General features: G+C 36.9%; 3 protein-coding genes across 3 annotated transcripts; all 3 read right to left on the reverse strand.

The window, feature by feature from the left end:
• Nucleotides 1-1,736: 1,736 nt before the first annotated feature.
• zgc:174863 (uncharacterized protein LOC100136852 homolog) lies at nt 1,737-8,489 on the reverse strand. The gene is made up of 7 exons (XM_043242153.1): nt 8,358-8,489; nt 7,296-7,366; nt 6,692-7,003; nt 6,267-6,584; nt 5,735-5,857; nt 2,641-2,685; nt 1,737-2,513 (listed from the first exon to the last, which is right to left on the reverse strand). Exons 2-7 carry the CDS (start codon nt 7,357-7,359, stop codon nt 2,476-2,478), a joined length of 900 nt encoding a protein of 299 aa, XP_043098088.1. The 5' UTR covers nt 7,360-7,366; nt 8,358-8,489; the 3' UTR covers nt 1,737-2,475.
• Nucleotides 8,490-14,452: 5,963 nt separating this feature from the next.
• jpt1a (Jupiter microtubule associated homolog 1a) lies at nt 14,453-18,622 on the reverse strand. The gene is made up of 5 exons (XM_043241196.1): nt 18,416-18,622; nt 16,931-17,070; nt 16,405-16,514; nt 16,283-16,319; nt 14,453-15,553 (listed from the first exon to the last, which is right to left on the reverse strand). Exons 1-5 carry the CDS (start codon nt 18,469-18,471, stop codon nt 15,417-15,419), a joined length of 480 nt encoding a protein of 159 aa, XP_043097131.1. The 5' UTR covers nt 18,472-18,622; the 3' UTR covers nt 14,453-15,416.
• Nucleotides 18,623-19,578: 956 nt separating this feature from the next.
• sumo2a (small ubiquitin like modifier 2a) lies at nt 19,579-23,037 on the reverse strand. Its single transcript, XM_043242047.1, has 4 exons — nt 22,962-23,037; nt 22,179-22,307; nt 21,567-21,638; nt 19,579-20,069 (listed from the first exon to the last, which is right to left on the reverse strand). The coding sequence occupies exons 1-4, from the start codon at nt 23,019-23,021 to the stop codon at nt 20,007-20,009; spliced, it is 324 nt and encodes a 107-aa protein (XP_043097982.1). The 5' UTR covers nt 23,022-23,037; the 3' UTR covers nt 19,579-20,006.
• Between the last annotated feature and the right edge of the window lie 367 nt (nt 23,038-23,404).

The following is a 23,404-nucleotide window of genomic DNA, read 5'->3' on the forward strand; positions in this document are numbered from 1 at the left end:
TATTTGATTTTGAAGGCATGGCTTAATATTCTTATTGAACAAATAAATGCCATTGTGATGTTCCAATATCTGTTGTCTGTCGTTGTATTAGTAACTTAAAAGAGTTGTGAGAACAACTTACTTGAGAAATTTAACATTGTTTCCAAACATTGTTCTAGTAATGTGAACTAGCAGGCCTGTAAAGGGAACTCTTTTATTTGAGTTACTTGTACTAAGATTGAATGTATATCGGATTTTAACTGAAGTTGTAAGTACTTAACTTTATTAGTAACCTGTACAAATAAACAAGTAAAATACACAAATCTGTAGTAAGTTTAATGAACTCACAAATGATGAACTTTACTTGAGGAACTCAAGGAACTTTACTTTCTCCTAAATCTACTGTGTTTTTATTCACGTGCCCCATTTGATTTATTTTTGTATTTATTCTTTTGTACATTTCTTTAATAATTCCAAAAACATATATAAGATGCTTTATATATACATATTTTTCCGATTTTTGTTTTATAATCTTGATTGTTTATTATTGCAATCAAAAAAAAATTAATCTTTCAGGTCTGGATTTGTGCGTATGGTTATAAATGAGGCCCCAGATGCTTCCACATGTAGCATTTAAAATTGAACATGATCATCAGACATAAAACTGCACCGAAACTTAAGATGTAATAATTACTGTCAATTTTGGGGGCTCTACATTTTGATTATCATTCTGAATCTTTTTCAGTGTTTTTGTTGAAAACGTTTTTTTCATTTTTCAATTTTTTTATGTATTAAACATTAATCATAATTAATTATACAATTAATAATTTTTGACTTTTCTGAATTTCTAGAATGTGGAGTCCAGAATGTGTGGGTGGGTTGTGCTTTATCAATGACGAACAGATGCAATACACATCTGTGAATCATTATAACACATGTAATATTAAAACAGGACATGCTACTTTTATCTAATTTTCTGCATTGATCGCATGTCTTAAGTTATTCTTGTGCAACTTCACAAATCCAACGAGGTACACTGCAAAATCTAAATTTCTTTTTGAATGTAAGCTAGCGACAGAACAGAAATAAAAAAGTAAAATGGAAAATCATCCTTTATTTGTGCGCATATTCAGTGTACATGCCTTTATGAGGACTGACAAAATACAAACAAAGAGCAAGCTGAACGCATGTTGAATTTCATTAAGGGTGTACTCATCTCTGCAACCCTTAATTTTACCCAATTGCCTAATTACTTATTCTCAAAATTACGATATTTCTCTTTTTATTAAGAGAAAGGGTGCACTGATTTATGCTGCTTTGTAATATTAACATTTGCTAATAAATGCATAATAATAAATTATATGTAAAAATGTACAAATATGAATTGCTCATTGCTAGTTAATGTTAGGTTAACAAATGAGACCTTATTGTAATGTTACCTTGTCACATTTTGTTATTGTTTTGTCGTGTGCCATGTGTTCCGTTCGACCTACTTTTAGTTAATTGTCTCAGCGTTTACACCTGTGTCTTGTTTATTAATAATTCCGTAAAGTATTTAAGTCCTGTGTTTTCAGTTCCGTTTGTCCGATCTCGTCTTTAGGTGTGTGTGATTTTTCTCTTTATCTGCCTGCCTGCCTGCATTTCTATTGTTTATTTTGTTGTTTGCTCTCCTGCTTACCACACGCCTGACATACCTAAAACAGAAAAACATTAAAAACTAGGTCTAAAGTGATACTGTAAAAATAGAAAGTTATACATTTTCCAGTGGAAGATACAACATTGCATCATGTTTTTATTACAGTAAAACAAATGATAAAAATGCAGTCTTTCATTTCAAAGAAAGAACAAACACACACATCCTTAAAAATATTTGACAAGTGATACAATGACAGTAGTACGACACATTTACATACAATTTCATGCAAAATATTTATTCAATTATTTGCTATTTATTTATTTATAGTTCAGAATCTATATTTAATTAAGATATATTTGTATAATATTTACTTAATAAGATGATTTGCAAAATATTATCAAAAACCTCTCAGTGAGTAAAGACAAAATGATTAGTGATGAAAGATTTTCTAGACGGATACAAAACTGTTTCGGATTTTGGTTCGTATATTATATTTGCTACATTTGTTAAATCATAAATAATGTTCAAGAAAGCAGAACAAAAAGCAAACAGTAATAATATTGCTTGTTATTGTTAGTATAAGCTGGTACAGTTATAAAGTCACTGACATATTTAACCAATTTTACATTAACCCCCGAACTTGATGAAAACAAACCAAAAAAACACTTTACCAACATTCCTATAACTTTCATCAAATCTCCAAGAACCTTGTTTACACATTGATATAGTAATAAATTTGACAGTTATTAGTGTGCACGATGTCTAAACCTACATTTGATTGTAAATGTACAGAGAAGCCGACTGAATAAGTCTGTCATTACTGAAACAGCTGCCATTTTCATTATGACTTCACTTTCATTTCAGTCAAACGGCTGCTGTTTGTCCTCAGTGTGAACTTCTAAGTACAAAAAAGAGAGAAAAAAAACAGAAAGTGAAAAACTTGTAGGCCAACAAATAAGCAAACTGTTAACTATAATAAACAGTGTGTGGTATTGTTTTGATCTTGATGTCAACTGAGGGCCTACCTGCTGTCACGTTCTCTGGATCGTCTGCATAAGTTGCGTTATAACCTATTCAAAAAGAACATTTTAAATATTAATCATAGATAAGAACTTTGAAATGCATTAGCTCAGTCTATACAGCTGCAGTTGTTTCCAGTCACACGGGTTGCACAAGCCTGGGAAGGAGATTTAGCTTGAAACCTGTGCAGATAATTCACTCCAGTATTCCCTTGTGAGCAGCCGAAGGGATATAGCCGTCTTTCTCTCTTACTATCGCACTCACTTTTACTTTCAGGTTTCTCTAGAGTATCAGAATGACCCGGAGTTTCTGTACTTTCCCACAAAATGCTTTTGGATAAATATAAACAGATTGTGTCGCAGAAAAAAACATCTGGCTGGAAAAGCGAAAGAAAAGATCCCCGTAGAGAAACTGTTCCAGTTTGCGACTAACGGAGCTTGAAACACAAAACAAAGTCTTACAGAATAGATGTTTAACCAACCACTATTAAAAATAATAATAATAAATAAATGTAAAAAATCACACAAATGTAACATGTAATAGTTTGGGCAGAAGGTCGTCTATCATCTGTGAATAAATTTCAAGTTTCAAGTTTCAAGTTATATATATTAAGTTATATCGGTTTTAATTGTCCAACCTATATTTTTAAATAGTCTGGATGACCTGTGATCGCTTCCTCTGCTACTACTTCCTGTTCCAGGACTATAAATACTGTAGCAGGCCCCTCACCTGCAGGTTGCATTGTTCTATTGTTAGATTGTTGTTCCTAGTATTCCTTGTGTTTCCCTAGTCATAGATTCTTTGGATTTGACCCTGCCTGTCTTTTGATACTGTGATTGTTTGCTGCCTGACCCATTCTGCCTGTTTTTTGATTCTGTTGTTGCCTTGCCTCTGATACTCCTGTTTGCTGTGTTTTGACGTCTGCCTGCTTTGACCATGCCTTTGCTCAATAAAAGCCTGCGAATGGATCCGCACGCCTCAGACCCCTCATTCATGACAGAATGCAACCTCATACCAGGATCCAGCAGCTTTTCACTCGATCCATGGCCAGGTAGGCGCCTCGCAATATCTCTACTAACCCTCAAGCAGGGCACCCGATCACTTGAGGACTATACCCAGGAATTTCTGGACCTGGCTTACCTCTCTGACTTACCAGACTGTTTGCTGATTGAGTTTTTTCATGAGGGAATAAATCAGCCACTCAAGACACAACTTGTTCGAGAGGATCCACGTGACTCACTTGCACAGTTAGTGGAGTTTGCTTTAGTGACTGTGGGGTCAGCTTTCACGCTGGGTATAGAGGAGAAAGAGGACACCGCATCAACTCCTGTAATGGCCGCCTTCCCTGAGCCCCTTCACAAGATGGCTGCCGCCTTCCCAGAGCCGCTGCATAAGATGGCTGCCACCTTGCCAGAGCCTCTGCCCAAGATGGCTGCCTTCCCCGATCTGCTGCACAAGATGGCCGCCTGCCCCGATCCGCTGCACAAGATGGCCGCCTGCCCCGATCCGCTGCACAAGATGGCCGCCTGCCCCGATCCGCTGCACACGATGGCCGCCTGCCCTGAACTGCTGCACAAGATGGCCGCTTGCCCTGATCCGCTGCACAAGATGGCTGCCTGCCCTGCGCCTCGTGCGCTGCCTCCAGTGCCTCAAGTTAACCCACCCTCCCACCCTTGCCACACGCCGTCGATGGATCCCAGCAGCCCCTGAACTCATCCTCTGCTCACCATCTCGTGCTTGCCACGGGTCTGCCAGTCTCCATCGCCGCCGTGGGTGAAGGATCCCTCGCTTCACCGTCCCGCCTCCGAGTCCCGGACTCCACCTCGGCTTGTAGACCTGTCAGCTTCCCTTAGGCTCCTAGCTCCCTCCTCTCCACCGTGGTCCGTCAGTCCACCAGCTCCACCAGGCTCCATCGTCTCTCCGGCTCCGCTTTGGTCGGTCGTCGACCATCTGTTGCCTCAGGATTCCTCTCCTCCAGCTTCGCCTCGTCCCTCCATCCCTCCGGCTCTGTCAGGCTCCTCCTTCCCTCCGGCTCCACCTTAGTCCTCTGTCGCTCTGGCTCCACTGCGTCCTTCTCGTCCCCCGTCTCCGCATCGGTCGCCGAAGCCTGCGGCATCGCGTTGGCCCTCCAGTGCCTCTGTGTCACCCTGGCTCTTCGGCTCTCCACCTCCGCCTCAGTCTCCTCCACCACCTGCTCCGCCACCATTCTGCCTGTTTTTTGATTCTGTTGTTGCCTTGCCTTTGATACTCCTGTTTGCTGTGTTTTGACGTCTGCCTGCTTTGACCATGCCTTTGCTCAATAAAAGCCTGCGAATGGATCTGCACGCCTCAGACCCCTCATTCATTACAGTCTAATGCCATTTTGTGCATTCTGACTTATTTACACTGAGTATGGCCCTATGACATCCTAAAGGGCAGAATTCCTTAGGACTTATTGTGTTTTATGTTAAATGTAACATGTTTCATTGATTAATATGTTAGCCGTATTTTTTCCATCAAGTTTTTGATTTAGTTATGTCTATATGTTGCAACAGATAATCGCTTCACAAATCTGCAGTTGCTTGTGTTTTTTTTTTTGTAGCTCTGAAGCAGTACAACTTTATCTGTCTTTTATAAATCTGCAAAACTCTTGGGACGTATGAAAGATTCAGTACCACTCCATTAACATGAGTTTGGCAGTGCATTAGTTAAGCAAACTGTCCATTACTAAACTGTGTAGAGAAGTGAAAATATCACTTCACAAAACCGAAGTCAAGAATTACAGAGAAGTGAAAACACTTCACAACATGTAGATGACTGCAGTTTAACCCAAACTAATTGATGACAGCCATGTCTGAATTACGTTCAGCAAATCATAAGGAAGTGCTATTTGAAGTGTTTCAGCAACACAAGAGTTCTCTGATACAGGCTCTGCTGAGGCTTGTTCTTTCTAAATTTAAACACAGCCATACTTCCCCTTAGCCAACCAAATAAGTAAGCAAATGAAAAGCCTGTGTTTTGCAGAAATCCCTCCTGCGTACATAATCAATGAAAAGCGTGTATAAAGTAAAGAGTGAATAAAAGTATTCCATTTTGAATACATGTTAAAGGTATACTCACGATATTTTTTGTTTCTGAAACACAACAGAGCACACAGCAGGCCAGCGATAAGCGATCCAATGACCATCACGCCGGCAACAATTTTTGTTGTGTTAGATCTGGAAGATTCTTCATTAGTATTACCTGGAAGAAACAAAATACTTTCAATTCACACAAGCGCAGGGTTTCTTTCACAGTGTTGTAAAAGTACATAATGTACTAAAATATAATCTTTAAGTACAACGTGCCGTTTTAGAAATCTGTTGACTCACAGTAACCTGAGATATCTCTAGTAGACTATTGTTCTGCTGGTCAAATTGCACTGTTGTAAATTGCATTGCAAAGAAAAACATAGACTCCAATGACACTAGTGAAAGTGTGCAAATATAATACAAATCTTAATGTGTTTAGTTTCAACATTCATTCTGAGAATGCATATCGAAATGTGATCATGTAAATACTTGTTAACATACATCTATGTCATTTTTGTTGAATAACCTGCTAGCTATGTAAAATAAGCACTTATAGAGATAATAAAAAAAGTAAGCCTTACTTATAGCAGCTGAGAAGTCCAGTGTGTTTTCTGCATCTTGTTCAAATTTGCCGTTAAAGACGATGCATCTATATGGTGCTAGGTCCAAATTGATAGACTTGAAAGTCAGTTTGCTAGACAAAGCCACAGATTTTACACCGTTGATGTCTGTGGGGGTCTTTGTCAGATGCGAATTCATGGTCCAGTTGGATCCAGAATGGTCAAACCATTGGATAAAACCTCCGGGGTATCCGTCAGTAGCATTGCAGTAAAGGCTGGCCGCTTCTCCATTTGTTATATGCTCAGGCCATGTGCTTGTGACGGGATCCTTGTACTTTGCTTTATTGAGAAAGAACAAAACAATAAGTACCAAAACTCTTGCAAAGCAATGTGATATATATATATGATCATATATATAGTTTTATGACAAAACAAAAACCTCTCACCTGTGACACTGATGCTAAATTCAATTTCTTTACGACCAGAGTCCGTTTCAACACAGTACATATATTTGCCCTCATCTGAAAACTGTGTGTTAGATATTTGCAGAGATGGACCCATTGCCATGTTTTCAAGGCTAAAGCGTTGATCTCCTGAGAAATCTGACTTTGTTTGAGTAAAAACCCGCTTAATCTGATCAGTTTTTCTTAAATAAACTCCAATTATTTGAATATGTTCGATGTCTTTGAAAACGCATTTTATAGATGTGGTCTGACCAAATATTCCAGGCTTAGGGTGGCATTCCAAATTCCACAAATCTGTTGAGAACAAAATTAGAACAAAACAGATGATTTGGACTTTGGTACTTCAGAGGAAGCGGAACAAAGTTCTGTTGACAGAATATTTAGGTTTTAACTACAGAAAATAATTAACAGTATAATGCAGTTCACTTGTATTGACCCTGGAACACACAACAGTTATCATCTCTAGTAACAGGAATACAAACATTATTGTGAAAATTATATTGTGCTCCGATTTCTTAAAACCAAAAGTTCCTTTTAACACTCAACAACAGAATATTCAATTAATCAGCTGTATTAAAGCATGTACCTGACATGGGGTTCACGGCAGGGAGGAAGAGAGATACTACAAGCACAACCTTCATTGAAGACATGATTACTCTGAAATGAAAAGTAAAAAATAAACCATAACGTTTGTGTGCGTGCATGTTTGTGTGTCTGTGTGTGTGTGTGTGTGTGTGTGTGTGTGTGTACGTATATGAGATTACTTCCTATCTTTGTAAATTCCTATCGTAAAACTTTGCACTGGATGTACAATGATATTTCATTGCAAAAAAAGAAATAACAGCCATTCTATAAAATTACAGATGGAAAATGATCCAGAATATGGTTCTTAATCAGAAAACAATGTGCACATAATAATGGTCACTGATAAGTTCATAAGTAATTGATTAAAGATGAAAGATAAAAAAGATAGATTCTTACTGCTGATATTGATTTAAAAAAAAAATTAAACATGTAGCTTACATACTTTACAACCTACATTCTTTGTTAATTTACATCCATATACACATACAGTAAACATTGCATTTTCATTCTCCATAAACAATTCTCTTTCTGCAGCTTCATTTACTAAATTTAGGCTATATTCTGTATTTTACTAACACGGTGTTGTGTTGTAACATATATGCAAGATTGCTATTATGAAATGAAAAGGCTGTTATGAAATGAGAGGGGAAAAAAGTATTTACGTATTAAAGAATAAATAATAGTAAGCCGAGCTAGAGTTATGTTTTTTAGTGTTAAAGTTTAAAGTTTTTTTCTGTTTTTCACGCATGCGCACAAACAGGTTCTGGGATAAAGACATAGCTAGCTGAACATATTCCACGTATGAACGCATTAATAAACCAAGCTAAACCAAATATGTTAAGAGCCATCGCTCACGACAAATAATCATAAGAGTGAGATAAACGTTTTATTAACGTGTCCAAATCTGCCGTTGTCTTTTACTTTATTTAAACTGTATTTGACTTTGTTTATATGCGGTTTTCCTTAAGGTAGCCTAAACTGTTACTGGTAAACAAGTTAATGCCAACAAATATCCAAATTATAACACAAACGAATTTAGACCAAAACAGTAGAGAAAACTTACTGTCTAAATGCTCTTCAAATGAACAAGGAGAGAGGAATACAACCGAGCGAACCATGAAGGACAGGCTTTGTGTAAGCTGCTACTTTCACTTTCTGTATTAGCCACTCCTATAAGCGAAATCAAATATGGTTTTACGTACAACTCCATTTTAAAATTCTGTTTAATTAAATACTGTCGACGTTCTTCTTAAAAACACCAAAAAAATGTTATATATATATATATATATATATATATATATATATATATATATATATATATATATATATATATATATATATATATATTATTTATTTATATTATATATATTTATAACGTCCTTAGTAAAACCAAATAACACGTGTAGGATTTCTACTCTTGAGGACCCTGCACTGCGCATTTTTCATGTCTCTCTTATTTAATTTATTTAACACGTCATCAGCTCATTTGATCAGTTCAAATATCTCTCTCCTAACGAGCTGATGATCCCTTTTCCCATTACTTGATCACTTGAAGTAAACTGCAAAACTATGCTATAATATCCTTGTTGGCTTAACTTAATACAGCCCTGTTAGGACAATGCGTCAGTAGAATTAAACATCAGTTTAACACATCAATATCTTATGGTTATAAGAGCTTTAGCATTTTTCTTGATTGATTAAACAGTCTAAATAGCTTGATCAGACAGCCGATGGTTGGTACCATCACAGTCTGGCTGGAGCAAGGCAGCATTACAAAACTGGGACTTAGAGGTTAGTAGAAAAGTATGCCATTCACCAATACTTCGTAGGAGCGAGGGAAAGAGTCTACTTCGTGCATACAAGCCCGGACTGAACTGTGGTGTGTTCTTATGCAGTGCTATTGATGACTGCGCGTACGAGGAATGAATGTGCGCTCACATATATGTGGTAACATGTCTAATTTAATTTTAAAAAGCTTATTTATCTTCTTAAATATCCTTGTAATTCCATGGTAGAAGAGAAATAGTTTTGATTACTGCACTCTTGACACCTGTTGAATAACGTATTTGTTATTTGATTCTTTGGATCATTTCTTAGCGAGGTCATGGGAATCTATTAAAGCCAAAAAGAACATCCGGTGGGCTGAGAGGAATGTATTCATTGCAAGAATTCTGCAATGATGACATTTTAATTGAGGATCGACCTTTGACATTTGTGACACCCACACTCTTATATCAACAATGGTTTTTAATATTATACTCTCGTGGGCTTTTAATCACTTCCATCTCCATACTGAATTCTGCATTGAGTGCTCCTTTTTGCCCAGTCTGATCCCTGTGCTTTTTGTATTTTCTATGTTGTTTCATTGTATTTTGTAAGTCCAGCAGTTGGGTTTTTCATAAAAACTTGTGTTTGACCCCTACCTGACAGAAGACCGTAAAAGAGATCTATGTAAGCAGTAAGGTACAAGAGGCAGTGCTGTATTGTGAAATACAACGCCCTTTAGCCGTGATTTACCACACCAAAAAATTGACACTAAAAATATATGTGTTGAAGTTGGTTAAATGCAATCCTTCCGTTAAAAAATTATTCCTGACAGCAACAAATGCGCGAGAATGTTCCGAACCCAAATCTCATCTAATGGAGCTTAAATAAAAACTGAGAATAGCTTATCATCTGTTGCATCATTTATTTTTGTAACACCAATATATGATATATTTTTCTCACATGCCTATCATGTCTACATGTTATACATGAAACAGAAGACTAGTAGATGCAGTAATATTCCATCATCACATAGAAAAACTGCAGGCTACGCCACACACACAACATATCTCTGCATGAGAAGCATTTATTACAGTGGTTCCCAATTCCAGTCCTGGAGACCCCTCATACTTCATTAAATGAATGCCCAGAGATTATGTTCATCAGAGACCAGAACACCTAGATGGACAGATCACCAGATCCTGATGCACACACACGCTAAGTCATTTACACTATCTGACACAGCTGTGTTTAAAACTGAACTGGAAGTTAAGTGCTGGGCGTCCGGTCAGAGGAGAACTGACCCCAACTGAGTCTGGTTTCTCCCAAGGTTTTTTTTTCTCCATTCTGTATGGATGCGGTTTTGGTTCCTTGCCGCTGTCGTCTCTGGCTTGTTTTGTTGAGGACACTTAACTTCAAATTCATGTCCTGATTTGTCACAAAACCGGGCACACAACTTATTTTACATTTTGAAATGATTTGGAGTGGACTCTTGGAGTGGTCTATTCTTTTGAAACTGTCTATCAGTCTTTGAATTAGTCCATTGTTTGCGGTGTGATAATACTGAAATATTGCATTACTTTTTTTATTTTAATAAATACAAGCAAACATATTTTTTCAATACATTTTTTTATATAAATTCCAACAAACAGATATGTCCAGTCAAATGATAAAGCAAAAGACATAGTAGCCTATTCAAAAGTAAAACAAATAAACATGTTTATGTTTACATTTGTTGACTGTAAAAATGTTAAAACATACAAAGAATAGCCTATGGCCAAAACTTATAGAATGAAGCTGTTGAACAGACTTGTTAACTGAAAATGGAAATGCAATGTTTAATTTAATGTGGATATGGATGAAGAAACAAACAAGCTTGTTTGAAGTACAGTATTAAATTATTTTGCATTTTTGGAGACAACTATGTTTTTATTATTGTTTTATTTTTCTGAGGGGTTTTTTTTGCCATTGCTTTGGCTCTTACTTTAAGTCCCTTTTGTCTTTAATGTGAATTTTTTTAATGTAACAAAAATAAATCCATTTATAAATAAATCCATTTACAACAAATACTGGTAATGTGAGGATGTCATTAAATAGAACTGTAGAGCCAGCCAGTTCCTGTTTACCCGTCATGTAATCTTAAACTACGTATTTAATAAGGTTGTTTAAAGGATATTTTAATAAGTCATCTAGTAACATGTCTGAACAGCACTTCTTACTGTAGGTTGACATTCAAGCTTGCAAATGTTTTTGGAATAGGCCCTAGTAACCATCCAAAGCTGTATTTGTGTTCTTTAGTGAAGAGATAACATATACTTTACATAATCTTAAGCTTTTTTGCAGATATGTTCAAATGCAAACTTACAGGTGCCTGTTTCTGTTAATTAATTTTAACAGCAGTATGGTTATATCATGTAATATGAGCCTGTATATTTCAAATATAGGCTCAGCAACCCTTAAAAGTACATTTTGACACTAGAAAAGTCCACCAATTATTATAATATAAATTAAATATTAATACAGGTAAAGCTGTTTGATCAAACTTTCAGCTCAGTGTTTCATTTATCTTGGTGATCTTTCATTCATGGGTTATGCTTGACTTTTAAAATTCAGTTTCATTATTACAAAGTTTCCATTGATGTTGTTTACATTCATTCTCGTTCTGCCAGTATTGTCTCGTGTCATGACTCATGTGACATGTCTTGACAGAGGGAAAGAGGAAAAGGCAAAGAAAAGGCTCTGAAACTAGGACATGAGTCCCAGTGGATAGTAAATGTGCGCCTGTAGCGTACTTCCAATATTAAGTGCCTGTAATGAATTTTAATTAAGTAAAAGGTTACTTCGGTGTAACTACATAAAGAGCGTACATTTTCATGTTTCTTAAAATGCACTTTGTAATAATTCTGGCTGTTTTGACTGTCTAGCAGGATTGCCTCCTTTTAGTTCACAGGTAGTTTAATCAGTTTAATCTCTGTTCTGTATAGTGGTGGAGGCACAACCGCGCACATTACTGTAATTAAATAGCTTTGTGGGTACTTCTACTTTAATGATTATGTTTTAATTACGTCATTTTACTGGTATGTACAAAGTAGTCAAAGAAATTATTTAAAATCACAATTTATTACTTAGTATGCCTCCATGTAAACTCACAATGAGTCTGCTACATGTACATTATATTACAGTGCCCATGTCATGCCTGAAGAAAAAATAGGTCTCTATTGGAATATCATGGAATATTGATTACAGTTTCTGGAATGGAGTTGAGTTAGGAGGTCAGAGTTCAATAATTCAATAGGCCTATATATTAAAAACGAAAATGACATATATAATTCAGTAATAGAATCTGTACAATAATTCTAACTGTACTGTAATACTGCAATAATAATAACTGTACAGTTCTAAGGTTTAAAGAGACTCATGTGGATCATATGGAAGGATGTGTTGTATGGTGTCTGTCTTGCAGTGATACCATCAGACATGCCTGTGCTTAAATTGGTTAAATGTCAAGTAAACACTGAATCTCTTGTCAAACAGGTTTTGGAAACGAGTGAGCCTTTGCTTTCGTTTGAGCTAGCACCACTGTGGATCAGATTTACTTTCCACAGACCTCTCTATTGCATTATGATTACAAGCAGTATTTTATTCATAATGTCAAAATGGGATGTCCAGTCAAATGTCCCAGTGAGGCGATTGATTTGTTTAAACAAATGTTCCTAACAATACACTTGTTGTGCTTCACATAGTATCCAGGGCGCCCCGGTCACTGTGTCTAGTTGTTTTTCAAATTGACTAGCTTCTCCAAATTCAATTTTATCTGACTTAATACTGATCTAAAATGTCAAATTAGTAACCTGACCTATTTAAAGGGCATTTTCCCCATATCATATTAAATGCGTGCCTATTCTTTCATAACAAATTCTTACATTTTATTAATAATTTCACTTAATATAATAAGATAATATAGGGCTGCTACCAATCATATGAAATCAGTATCTATAAAATCGATCTTTGCACTGCAGAAGAAACAAGACACTGGAGCAGCATTCAGATGCATTTATGACATTTACATTTATGTGAGCTCTGTATTTTAATATACATGTAGTTATATTCATATTTATATGAAATGTTGGTAAATGATAGACTACTGTAAGACTGAACCGCCAGTAGTGGCAGCATCTTCAGTTACTGATTTAAATTAATGAATCGTGGAAGCCTTCAAACTATTTATTCAGATGGCTGATTCATTAAGAACGAAGCATTTACTCGAATTGAACGCGAATCATTTATTAACAAAACATTTTGTTGCGTTTGCATGACTGTTCCGCTGTGATCTTCGTTGGGAGTTATTTTCTTAAACCACATGGAGTAAAAACAGTATGCAATATATCATTGTACATTAACGCACTAGTCATTTTAACTCTTGTTTATAATGTCAAGTTTTGTAGTTTTCAGGGAACTTCCCTCTCTTGGTCGAGTCAGATTTTACTAATGTATTCCTTTGATCTATGGAAATAGAGCTCATGCCAGAGTGGGGCCGCCTCCGACAGCATCAGCCAATCAAACGCTGGATCTGACAGGTACCAACTGGCAAATCCCTCATTCTCACTAAAGATAAGGCAATTGAAAGGAGAAACAAAGAACTTCTGAATGTGGAGAGTTTGGAAACAATGACCAGTGGCCCCAGTTTTCTGCCACAACATCAGAACCTTCCTCTTCAAAGCTCCTCTTATATTATGAAAAGAGAAACTAAAAGTTGTTCATTACTGTCGTGTGTTCTTTTGTTAATAAAACCACTTTAATTGCTCCCTGTCTTCCTTGCATTGATAAAAGAGTAAAAGTACAAAAGTACATTGACATCATTACATAAGACGCATTACAACAGTGGCACATTATCTTATGGAACTATCTCATTATTTAATCATTTATTTTTATTATCAAGGGCTAGCTATATGTGATTCACAAGTGAGCTATGTGCCTAAATACACTCTTTCAAGGTCAGATTAATCTACTAACAACAACATATGCTTAGAAATCACGTATTACAACTGGAACAAATAGCCGAATCTAGAGGCAGCGTAGCGCATTCTTAGTGGAAAGATCTCGAGTGTGGTAACAGTAGTTCCTTCTACAGACTGCAATGTGAAAGTAGCTACAGAGCAAGTAAACAACAAAGCCTTGTTTAAAGTCCAATGGCCTAAAAGAGGACATTACTGCCACCTGTAGACTTGAGGGCTAAAGCAGTGTGACTTTGATCTGCTTTCACTTTCACTATGACTTACTGTTATGTCTAAGCTTCTGGTCATGTATTGTGGATAAGTAGACTGTAAAAAACTGATAAGGCATTATGTTGGATAATAGTAATGTTTCTGTTCTCACGAAAACGCTCAAAAGGAATTTACTCATTTTTTTTTAATCTGAGAAAAGCTCATGTACATAAAAAATGAACAGACTCTGTTACACACTTCCTCCAAGGAGTCAATGAATAATACAGCACCTTTTTGGCATACGTCAAAAATAACAAGGCAACAAGAACTTTAACTGCTTTTGTTGAATGTGGACTGCTTGATGAGCGATCAGACACGATGACTGTACACTGTGGCTGTTGTTTTGTATTTTTGTACATTTTCATAACTTTGCTTTTTTTTAAACAAACACAAGTAAATAACAGCTTGCTCACATGCACCTGTGACTAGAAGGTAATGTTTCATCTCACCCTTACGTTTGTTGCTCTGTTAACTCTTATGATTGTGTTTTTGTACTAAATATGCTTTTCAAGATTCATACTTTTTTCTTTACATCTACTAATGTTTCACTTTTTTTTTTTCTTTTTTTTTCATTAATGGACGAGACATGGAATTATTCAAACCTTGTGTTTTAACCAGCAGGTCCGAGGCACCACAAATTGGGCACCACAGTTCATAAAGTGCTGACACAAACATAACACACACAAAAAAAAAGTAAGACAAACACTGCGTAGGGAGACATTTCATAGGCAATCGATGACAGTAATAAAAAATAAAAATAAAAACTTGACTGGACTGGACTTTAACGGCATGTTTTGGCCTATGGTTTGCAGTATCTGAGAGTAGCAGTGCCCACCCGGGATCTGTTGTTCCTTAAGGGTCTGATCTTAGTCGAGGCGAGACTGAGCGACCGATATTCTTTGAACAAATCACAGCTCAGAGATTTGTGGCACGCTTCTCTGTCTAAACTGTCCTGACCTTAATCTGTTCTTTGTGGCTTATGTCTTTTTATGAATACGGTTATGCAGAGGATGGATACTGACCACAGAACAGCACGTTTACTCTGAGATGCTCGTTTCATAGGCCCAGACCTTATCCTTAATTGAGGCAAATCTTTAACCTAAGATAAGAGAGGATTTGCCTCCAGGTGGGTTTCTACGGCCAGAAGCTGTAGGCTGCTCTGTTGCGGAAAGGCAAGTCGGAGCTGGTGTGTCATCCTGCTCCCGGATAGGTTCAGGCTCTTCTGTGCTATCTGTGGATATTAAAAGAAAAAGAAATCTGAATGAATTATTAGATTTAAAAAACAAACATTGGGGCAGATTTAAGACTGGAATACACTACTTTTGCTCTGATATATATATATATATATATATATATATATATATATATATATATATATATATATATATATATATATAATAAAATTCTATTAAAACTAGATGCCTATAGTCAGATTTCATAGAAAATGTCTTATTGTACGATGGTCACAGACTCCATTTATTAGTGTTAGAATTTGAGTCCATTCGGAGGATATCAAATATGATATTTTCAGCTGATTTCAGGACACAATATAACTGTTTTCATGTATTTCATGTAACAGCTTTAAAGTCAGGTAGTGTATGATTCTATTTACAAAGTCTTACAAAGCGTATGACGCCTAAAGGTTGATAGTCTATAAAAATGAAAATCACATTTTTTTTTTAAATATTTAAAACATCAAGAACACATGCGAGTTCTTAAAAGTGTACATTCATGATAACATGTGCGTACACATCATAATTAATATTTTTAAATAATGATATATTTAATTCGTTTTTTTTATCGCAAATATAATGGAATAATGAAATATTTATTTCTAAACATTTTAATTAATATTATTATTCTTGGACATTTTGCAACCTGAACTAGCCGTGCTTCTTCATCATGAAAAAATCACTGCACTGCACTTTTTCATTAAAAATGTTTATGTCAGAACACTCACCAACGGTGCCAACAGTGACGGAATCTTCCTGACCATTCTGTGCAGAAAATAGCAATAATAATAAAAAAGTAAATAGGAAAGTACATCCAAGATTATAGAATGAAACTGTCTCAATATCTTACCACGGGTACAGTATCTTCAACTGTGGTGTTGCTTTGGTTGGCTGCTGGAGCAGTACATCTTCTGAGAGGGGCGGATGGCTCTCCACACAACACACCTGTAGGCATTCCACCTTAAAAACAAATGAAAGTTCCTGTGTATTGATGTTATAAACAATATAGTGCATACCCAGATGTTCAGGCTATAACTTGTATTTTGTTCATTGATATGCATAAAATACACACAAATGTTATTGTCAGGTAGAGTTTTTATAAAAACACTTGAAGGATCTGGAATTCTTATCTTACATGGCAACCGTGTTACAAAATGTACATAAAAATACATAAAATTAGCATAAATTCAGCATTGTAAGCAGTTTTTTGAATCAGCAAGTTCTTAGATGTGGAACTGAAACTGCATTTGGTTTCTCAATATCACCTGTGGTTTATCCCTGAGAAAGTACGAGATATGAAGCAGTAAGTACAATCATCTAGATATTTCTCATCATTTTCCTCTCATTTTAGCTAACCTAATTCTATTCTAGAGCACCTGGTGGATTGTTCCTTCGATGGGCATGAGGGTCCTCAGGTTCGGCAAATATACTAGATGCCATTTTGTTTTTTTTCACGGGTTTCTCTTCATCCGCCCCAAAGCAGATGTTTGAACCTCCACCTGGTGGACGCAGCACTCTGGAGAAAAAAATAAGAAGAGAAAATATGTTGTCGAAAATCGAACTTTTCTAACTTTCTAACTTTTCTAACGTTCATTGCTTCTGTTGATGATTTAGCCTATTGTTCATTCCCTGTCAGCTTGACCGATGAAGGGTAAATAAAAAAAATGTTTTTACAATTATTCTATTATTATTATTTTTATAAAATATACTCGAGTCTCCTCACGTAAGCGTCATATTATTCATTTTTATTCATATAATTCTCGAGGGTCTGTTTAATCTCCTTCCAAGTAGAATGCTGAGAAACATTATTAGCTACTGAGTGCACACTTAAGGGGAAAAAATGTGGCTTTAGCAGAAAGAAAATAAGATTAGTTTGGGTGAGGGTTAACCATCTTTTAATCTAAATATAATTGTGCAGAAAAGGCCTGACAGGCTATATCATTTAATATACCCTAATTCCTCATGTACCTGTATTATGTTTAATTACCTTCATTAGCTTATTAATCAAATAATTAATTTAAATATTCCTCATACCCTTCATACCAATAAAGCCTTAGTGAACTATAAGCTGAAACAGCGAGCTGGAATAAATCGACAGATAAACGGTGACGACAGATAAAAGCTGAACGTCATTAGATCATTCTCTTAATGAAAAGATAAGGCGGATACAACAGGAAGAAAATCATTTACTACACCAACCGAACCCCACCCAACCAAAATACACACACACACACACACGCGCGCGCGCTCGAGCATCCTCCCGTACTCTGAAAACCTGGACAGGGACTGGATTTACAAGCGACTTACATAATGCATTAAAAAAACCGCTGCATTAATCGCTCATCAATTATGCCATTAATTATGCGTTTCCGTTTGGGGATGCTGCAGCCAACCGGGGCCGTGTGAACGGAATTCATGCGCCTTAGAACACATTTAGCTGACTTGAAAAGCGACGGTGACGGCTCTGATGCAGCACGCGCTCGTGGCATCCCTCAGAAAGATGTCTAGATAACCACTGTTGGAGGGATGCACATGTTACTACGCTACAAAAACACAAAAAAACAGGCATTTTATAAACCGGAAAATGATGCTAAAGGGTGCCTTCAAAATCCAATAAACTTTTGCTTTAGAGCTAGAGCGTACCGTTTTATCCCAAAACGCAGTATTTGTACCCAAGATGGTGCTCATTTCTCATCGGCATCGCCACCCGTTTTTAGCGCCGGTATGGTGTTACCAGAGAGTAAATTTGTCTTTTGTCAGTAATATTACACCCCAGACAAGGTCTATAGACTATCATTTAAATAAAGTCTATAATCTGCCGTTCTCCCGAGCGTGATCTTTCGACAGACATCTATGAGCACCTGGAGCTGTTCCTCGCGGTCGGGTCCATGCCTTGGTAAGTGGTGGTGGTCGTCATCTCGAGCACTCTGAAGCGTCTGCTCACGGCCTTTCCCAAACTATATCGGACAGGTTATTGTCATCAAGTCACAAAGAGAGACTCCCGCTCAGGTCATCGGTGTCTCGGTGCTGAATCCGCGCTCCTGTACACGCCCATTAGACGAGATTAGTGCTGCACTTCGGCAGATTCGCCACTGGGGCGGCGCCAGACAGCTAACTGCTTTTGTGAACGTTTAGATCAGTGGTTCCCAACCTTTTCTTGTTTGAGGCACCCTTGGAAAGCCTTTTAAAAGTTCCCGGTACCCTTATAAGGAAATAGATATTTAAAATCTCCATAGCTTTTTTATTATTATTTATTTATTTGTTTCATTTCGAGAGTTTGCATGCAACAACACCTTATACCTAGTCCTAGATGATATGAGAATACTGTTTACACCGATTCTGCCTTATTAAAAAAAATTTGTTGAAATTTTGGCGGCACCCTCAAAAGATCTCACGGCACCCCTTAGTGCCGCGGCACACTGGTTGGGAACCACTGGTTTAGATTCTAACACCACGACTGTATTTTTACAAAAAACTGTCTTGTCTGAGTCCTTCGGCCGTCGAAGGGTTTATTCTGTCTGTTCAACCTATTTATCTTATGGGTAACATTGAAGTATCTAATGCAGAATCAAAATAACTATCTGACCTGAAGATTAAACGAAAAAGATAAACAACGCCGGATTTTTCCTGAAGAGCAGCATTTAAACTGTTCAGGACAAACATCAAAAAGAAGCTATTGGGAGCACGTAACAATCATTAACATTAGAAATTGCAACTTAAATATGTATAATACTTACATAAATATGTATTTATAAGTCAATATTAAGTTTTATCAATGTTTATATTATCAATATATTCTTGGTGAGGGGGATTTTATAAACTAGACTTTTGTAAAAAAAAATAATGGATTACTTGTTTTTAGGTATTATGTGACAACTTATTTAGTACAATGCTAAATCACCATTTTTTTTTTTGTGTTATTGGATTCTGTAAGGCACTTGTAAACCACAACTGTTGTTAATTTCATTAAGAAAAATAAGATATTAAACTTATCTAAGAGCAATCAGAAATCCACCTCAAGAGGTTTTGTAAAACATTTTATTCCAACACAAAATCGTATCAACATTTCAATTCACAACACAAGTTACTGAATAAAACAGTACAAAAGAGAAATACGTCGACATATAAAATATATATAAAAAGCCCAATGGCTCGGAGCAAACAAAACAGAACTTTAGCACTGACACGGACCAAAATTCTATCTACCAAAAAAAAAAAAAAATCTGATCTGATAAAAGCATTTTAGTCTTGACTCTCTTAGGTCCACATCTGATGAAATGCATCAATAAGTTTACAACACCATTCTTCTGATTGGCGAGAGCTGACGGCCATTGTAGACAAGCTTCTGGTAATGAGGAGAGCGGTCAGATTACACTTAAAAAAAACAAACAAAAAAAAAGGAAACAGGAAACAGGGAGGACTGTGATGATGTTGGGGAGAGGTAGTTGTTATTTACATCAGGCCCCCTGTCTGTTGCTGAAATACATCAATGGTATCCTCATCCTCCATTTCCAACTGGAAATAAAATAGAAAAAAGGAATCAGCATACATATCATACATACAGGTCCTTCTCAAAAAAAATAGCATACTGTGAAAGTTCATTATTTTCTGTAATGTACTGATAAACATTAGATTTCATATATTTTAGATTCATTACACACAACTGAAGTAGTTCAAGCCTTTTATTGTTTCAATATTGATGATTTTGGCATACAGCTAATATAAAAAGTCAACCTTCAAATAATTGTGTTCAGTTATGCGCTCAATACTTGGTTGGGAATCCTTTTGCAGAAATGACTGCTTGGATGCGGCGTGGCATGGAGGAGATCATCCTGTGGCACTGCTGAGGGGTTATGAAGGCCCAGGATGCTTCGATAGCGGCCTTCAGCTCATCCAGAGTGTTGGGTCTTGCGTCTCTCAACTTTCTCTTCACAATATCCCACAGATTCTCTATGGGTTCAGGTCAGGAGAGTTGAGCACAGTAATACCATGGTCAGTAAACCATTAACCAGTGTTTTTGGCACTGTGAGCAGGTACCAGGTCGTGCTGGAAAATGAAATCTTCATCTCCAAAAAGCTTTTCAGCAGATGGAAGCTTGAAGTGCTCCATCTCCTGATAGCTTGCTGCATTGACCCTGCCCTTGATAAAACACAGTGGACCAACACCAGCAGCTGACATGACACCCCAGACCATCACTGACTGTGGGGACTTGACACTGGACTTCAGGCTTCATTTTCCTCTCCCCAGTCTTCGGCACCTTGATTTCCGAAAGTACTTTGGACCACTGAGCAACAGTCCAGTGCTGCTTCTCTGTAGGCCAGGTCAGGCGCTTCTGCCGCTGTTTCTGGTTCAAAAGTGGCTTGACCTGGGGAATGCGGCACCTGTAGCCGCGGTGGCTCTGGATGTTTCTGCTTCCGCAGGTCCCCCAAGGTCTAGAATCGGTCCTTCTCCTCAGGGTTCGGTCACCTCTTCTCGTTGTGCAGCGTTTTCTGCCACACTTTTCCCTTCCCACAGACTTCCCACTGAGGTGCTTTGATACAGCACTCTGGGAACAGCCAATTCGTTCAGAAATGTCTTTCTGTGTCTTACCCTCTTGCTTGAAGGTGTCAATGATGGCCTTCTGGACAGAAGTCAGGTCAGCAGTCTTACCCATGATTGCTGTTTTGAGTAATGAACCAGGCTGGGAGTTTTTAAAAGCCTCAGGAATCTTTTGCAGGTGTTTAGAGTTAATTAGTTGATTCAGATGATTAGGTTAATAGCTTGGTTTAGAGAACCTTTTCATGATATGCCAATTATTTGGGTTTTCACGAGCTGTATGCCAAAATCATCAATATTAAAACAATAAAAGGCTTGAACTACTTCAGTTGTGTGTAATGAATCTAAAATATATGAAATCTAATGTTTACCAGTACATTACAGAAAATAATGAACTTCATCACAATATGCACATTTTTTGACAAGGACCTGTATAAGACGGTGACATTAAGAACAAGTCATATCAGTGATCTTTACTTGAGATGGAGTGTCGGTCTCATTAATTGGCTGCCCATCAAACCGGAACCGAATCTGCCGCATTGATAGCCCCTGTTCAAAAGAGAGAACATGTGGACCTGAGAGTTAAATGAAGTGTGCCTTATGTTTAACCGTTCCCCTGAAGAGCTAGCATCCAGCACACTGTAGTTCCAACCCTGCTCCATCACACTTGCCTGTAATCATTAAGAAACCCTGAACACCTTGGTTCAGGTGTGTTTGGGGTTGAACTGAAGGGAAGACGGGAGGTGACCGGGAGCAGGGTTGGAGATCCCCGTCTTAGGCTTGAGACACACTACAAGATTTTCAGCTGTCCTTCACAAATTAGCATAGTGACAATTTCAGTGCGTTTGAGGCTTTAAAAACAACCCAAACAAACTTGAATGCCTCTGAATGTTCATTTATGCCATATTGTGAACTATTTTCAAGAACACACACGATACACAAACATTTTATATGTTCTTATATACAAGAGGTAAAATGCATTATATATAAAAATACAATATTACATTCTTTGTGCATTTTTTTCCCCTCTCATAGAGAAAGTTCCCAATACTGACAGACAACAACGGTTTGGGGGGGAAAAAAACGTACCTGTCTCTCACAATATGCTTTCATTAGTTTGCTGAGGGGTGTGTGCCTCTTGATTTTGAACTGAACCACTGAGCCGTCCTGCCCAGCTACTTTCAGGTTTATGTGGTCGTTCTCCGTTTTCACACCCTCCTGAAATGAAATGAAGCATCTTAGTGATAGGAATTAAAAAAGAAGAAGCTGCATCCATCTGAAATAGTATGTTGCCATTTGAAGCCATTTAAGTCATAGTGCTCTGAACAATGGAATAGAAAATAGTTATATATATATATATATATATATATATATATATATATATATATATATATATATATATATATATAGCAATTTTACTACAAAAATATTTAACAAAGTGCTCATTTATACGTCTTTAAAAATGATTGATGCAACAGTTAAAACATAGAAGAAAAAAGTTGAGTAAATCTGTATACACCTCACGTTATACTGCAAAAACACAAAATAAACGCAGAAGTTCACATTTCAAAGTTCAACGCACTGAAACTGAAGCGATCACGTGTTCTCGAAGGAATAAGCGCACTGGTACTGGGCTTCATTTACTGGGGGTTTTGTCTAAACCCTTGTCGTTTGTATGAGCCGCGACTCACATTAGCGAACTAGATAATTAGCGTGTTAGCTTTATGAAAGATCATCAACATTTCACTCAATTACTGAACAATAAATCAGAACGAGAGAAAAAAAAACGTTCTTTATAATCGGCACTATTCATCACGTATAAAATCAACGTATTAAAAAAAAACCCGTTTCTAAACACCCCGACACACGCACCTTCGGCTTCTCGTCTGCCATGACTGCCTCTGTCTCAGAGCGCGTAATGCCGCCGGACATGACGACATTTAAAAAGATTCGTTTCCGGAGTCCCATTGCTGACCTTTTTTATTGAACGTTTATAAAGGCAATACGCGTTGACAGCTCAAAACAGATTATAACAACAATAACAAACATATAAACGATACAGAAAGAAGCAGGGAAATAACCAAAAAAACATTAAGCGAGGGGTAACTGTTAATATTAGTTTCAAGGAGAAAGAGGTAATAAATAAAATCCTAAATAAACCCCATCTCACTAACACAACAGCACATCTTTATATAAATCAATAGCATAAATATTGTACGTTCTTTGCACAATGTGGATTAAGTCTTTGACAATGCTGGAAGAGGATATTGTATCCAAATAGAATTTCAAGTCTTTAGGTGCATGAACACCACCCC

This window comes from Puntigrus tetrazona, chromosome 6 (assembly GCF_018831695.1).
Source record: "Puntigrus tetrazona isolate hp1 chromosome 6, ASM1883169v1, whole genome shotgun sequence".
Taxonomy (NCBI): Eukaryota; Metazoa; Chordata; class Actinopteri; order Cypriniformes; family Cyprinidae; genus Puntigrus; species Puntigrus tetrazona.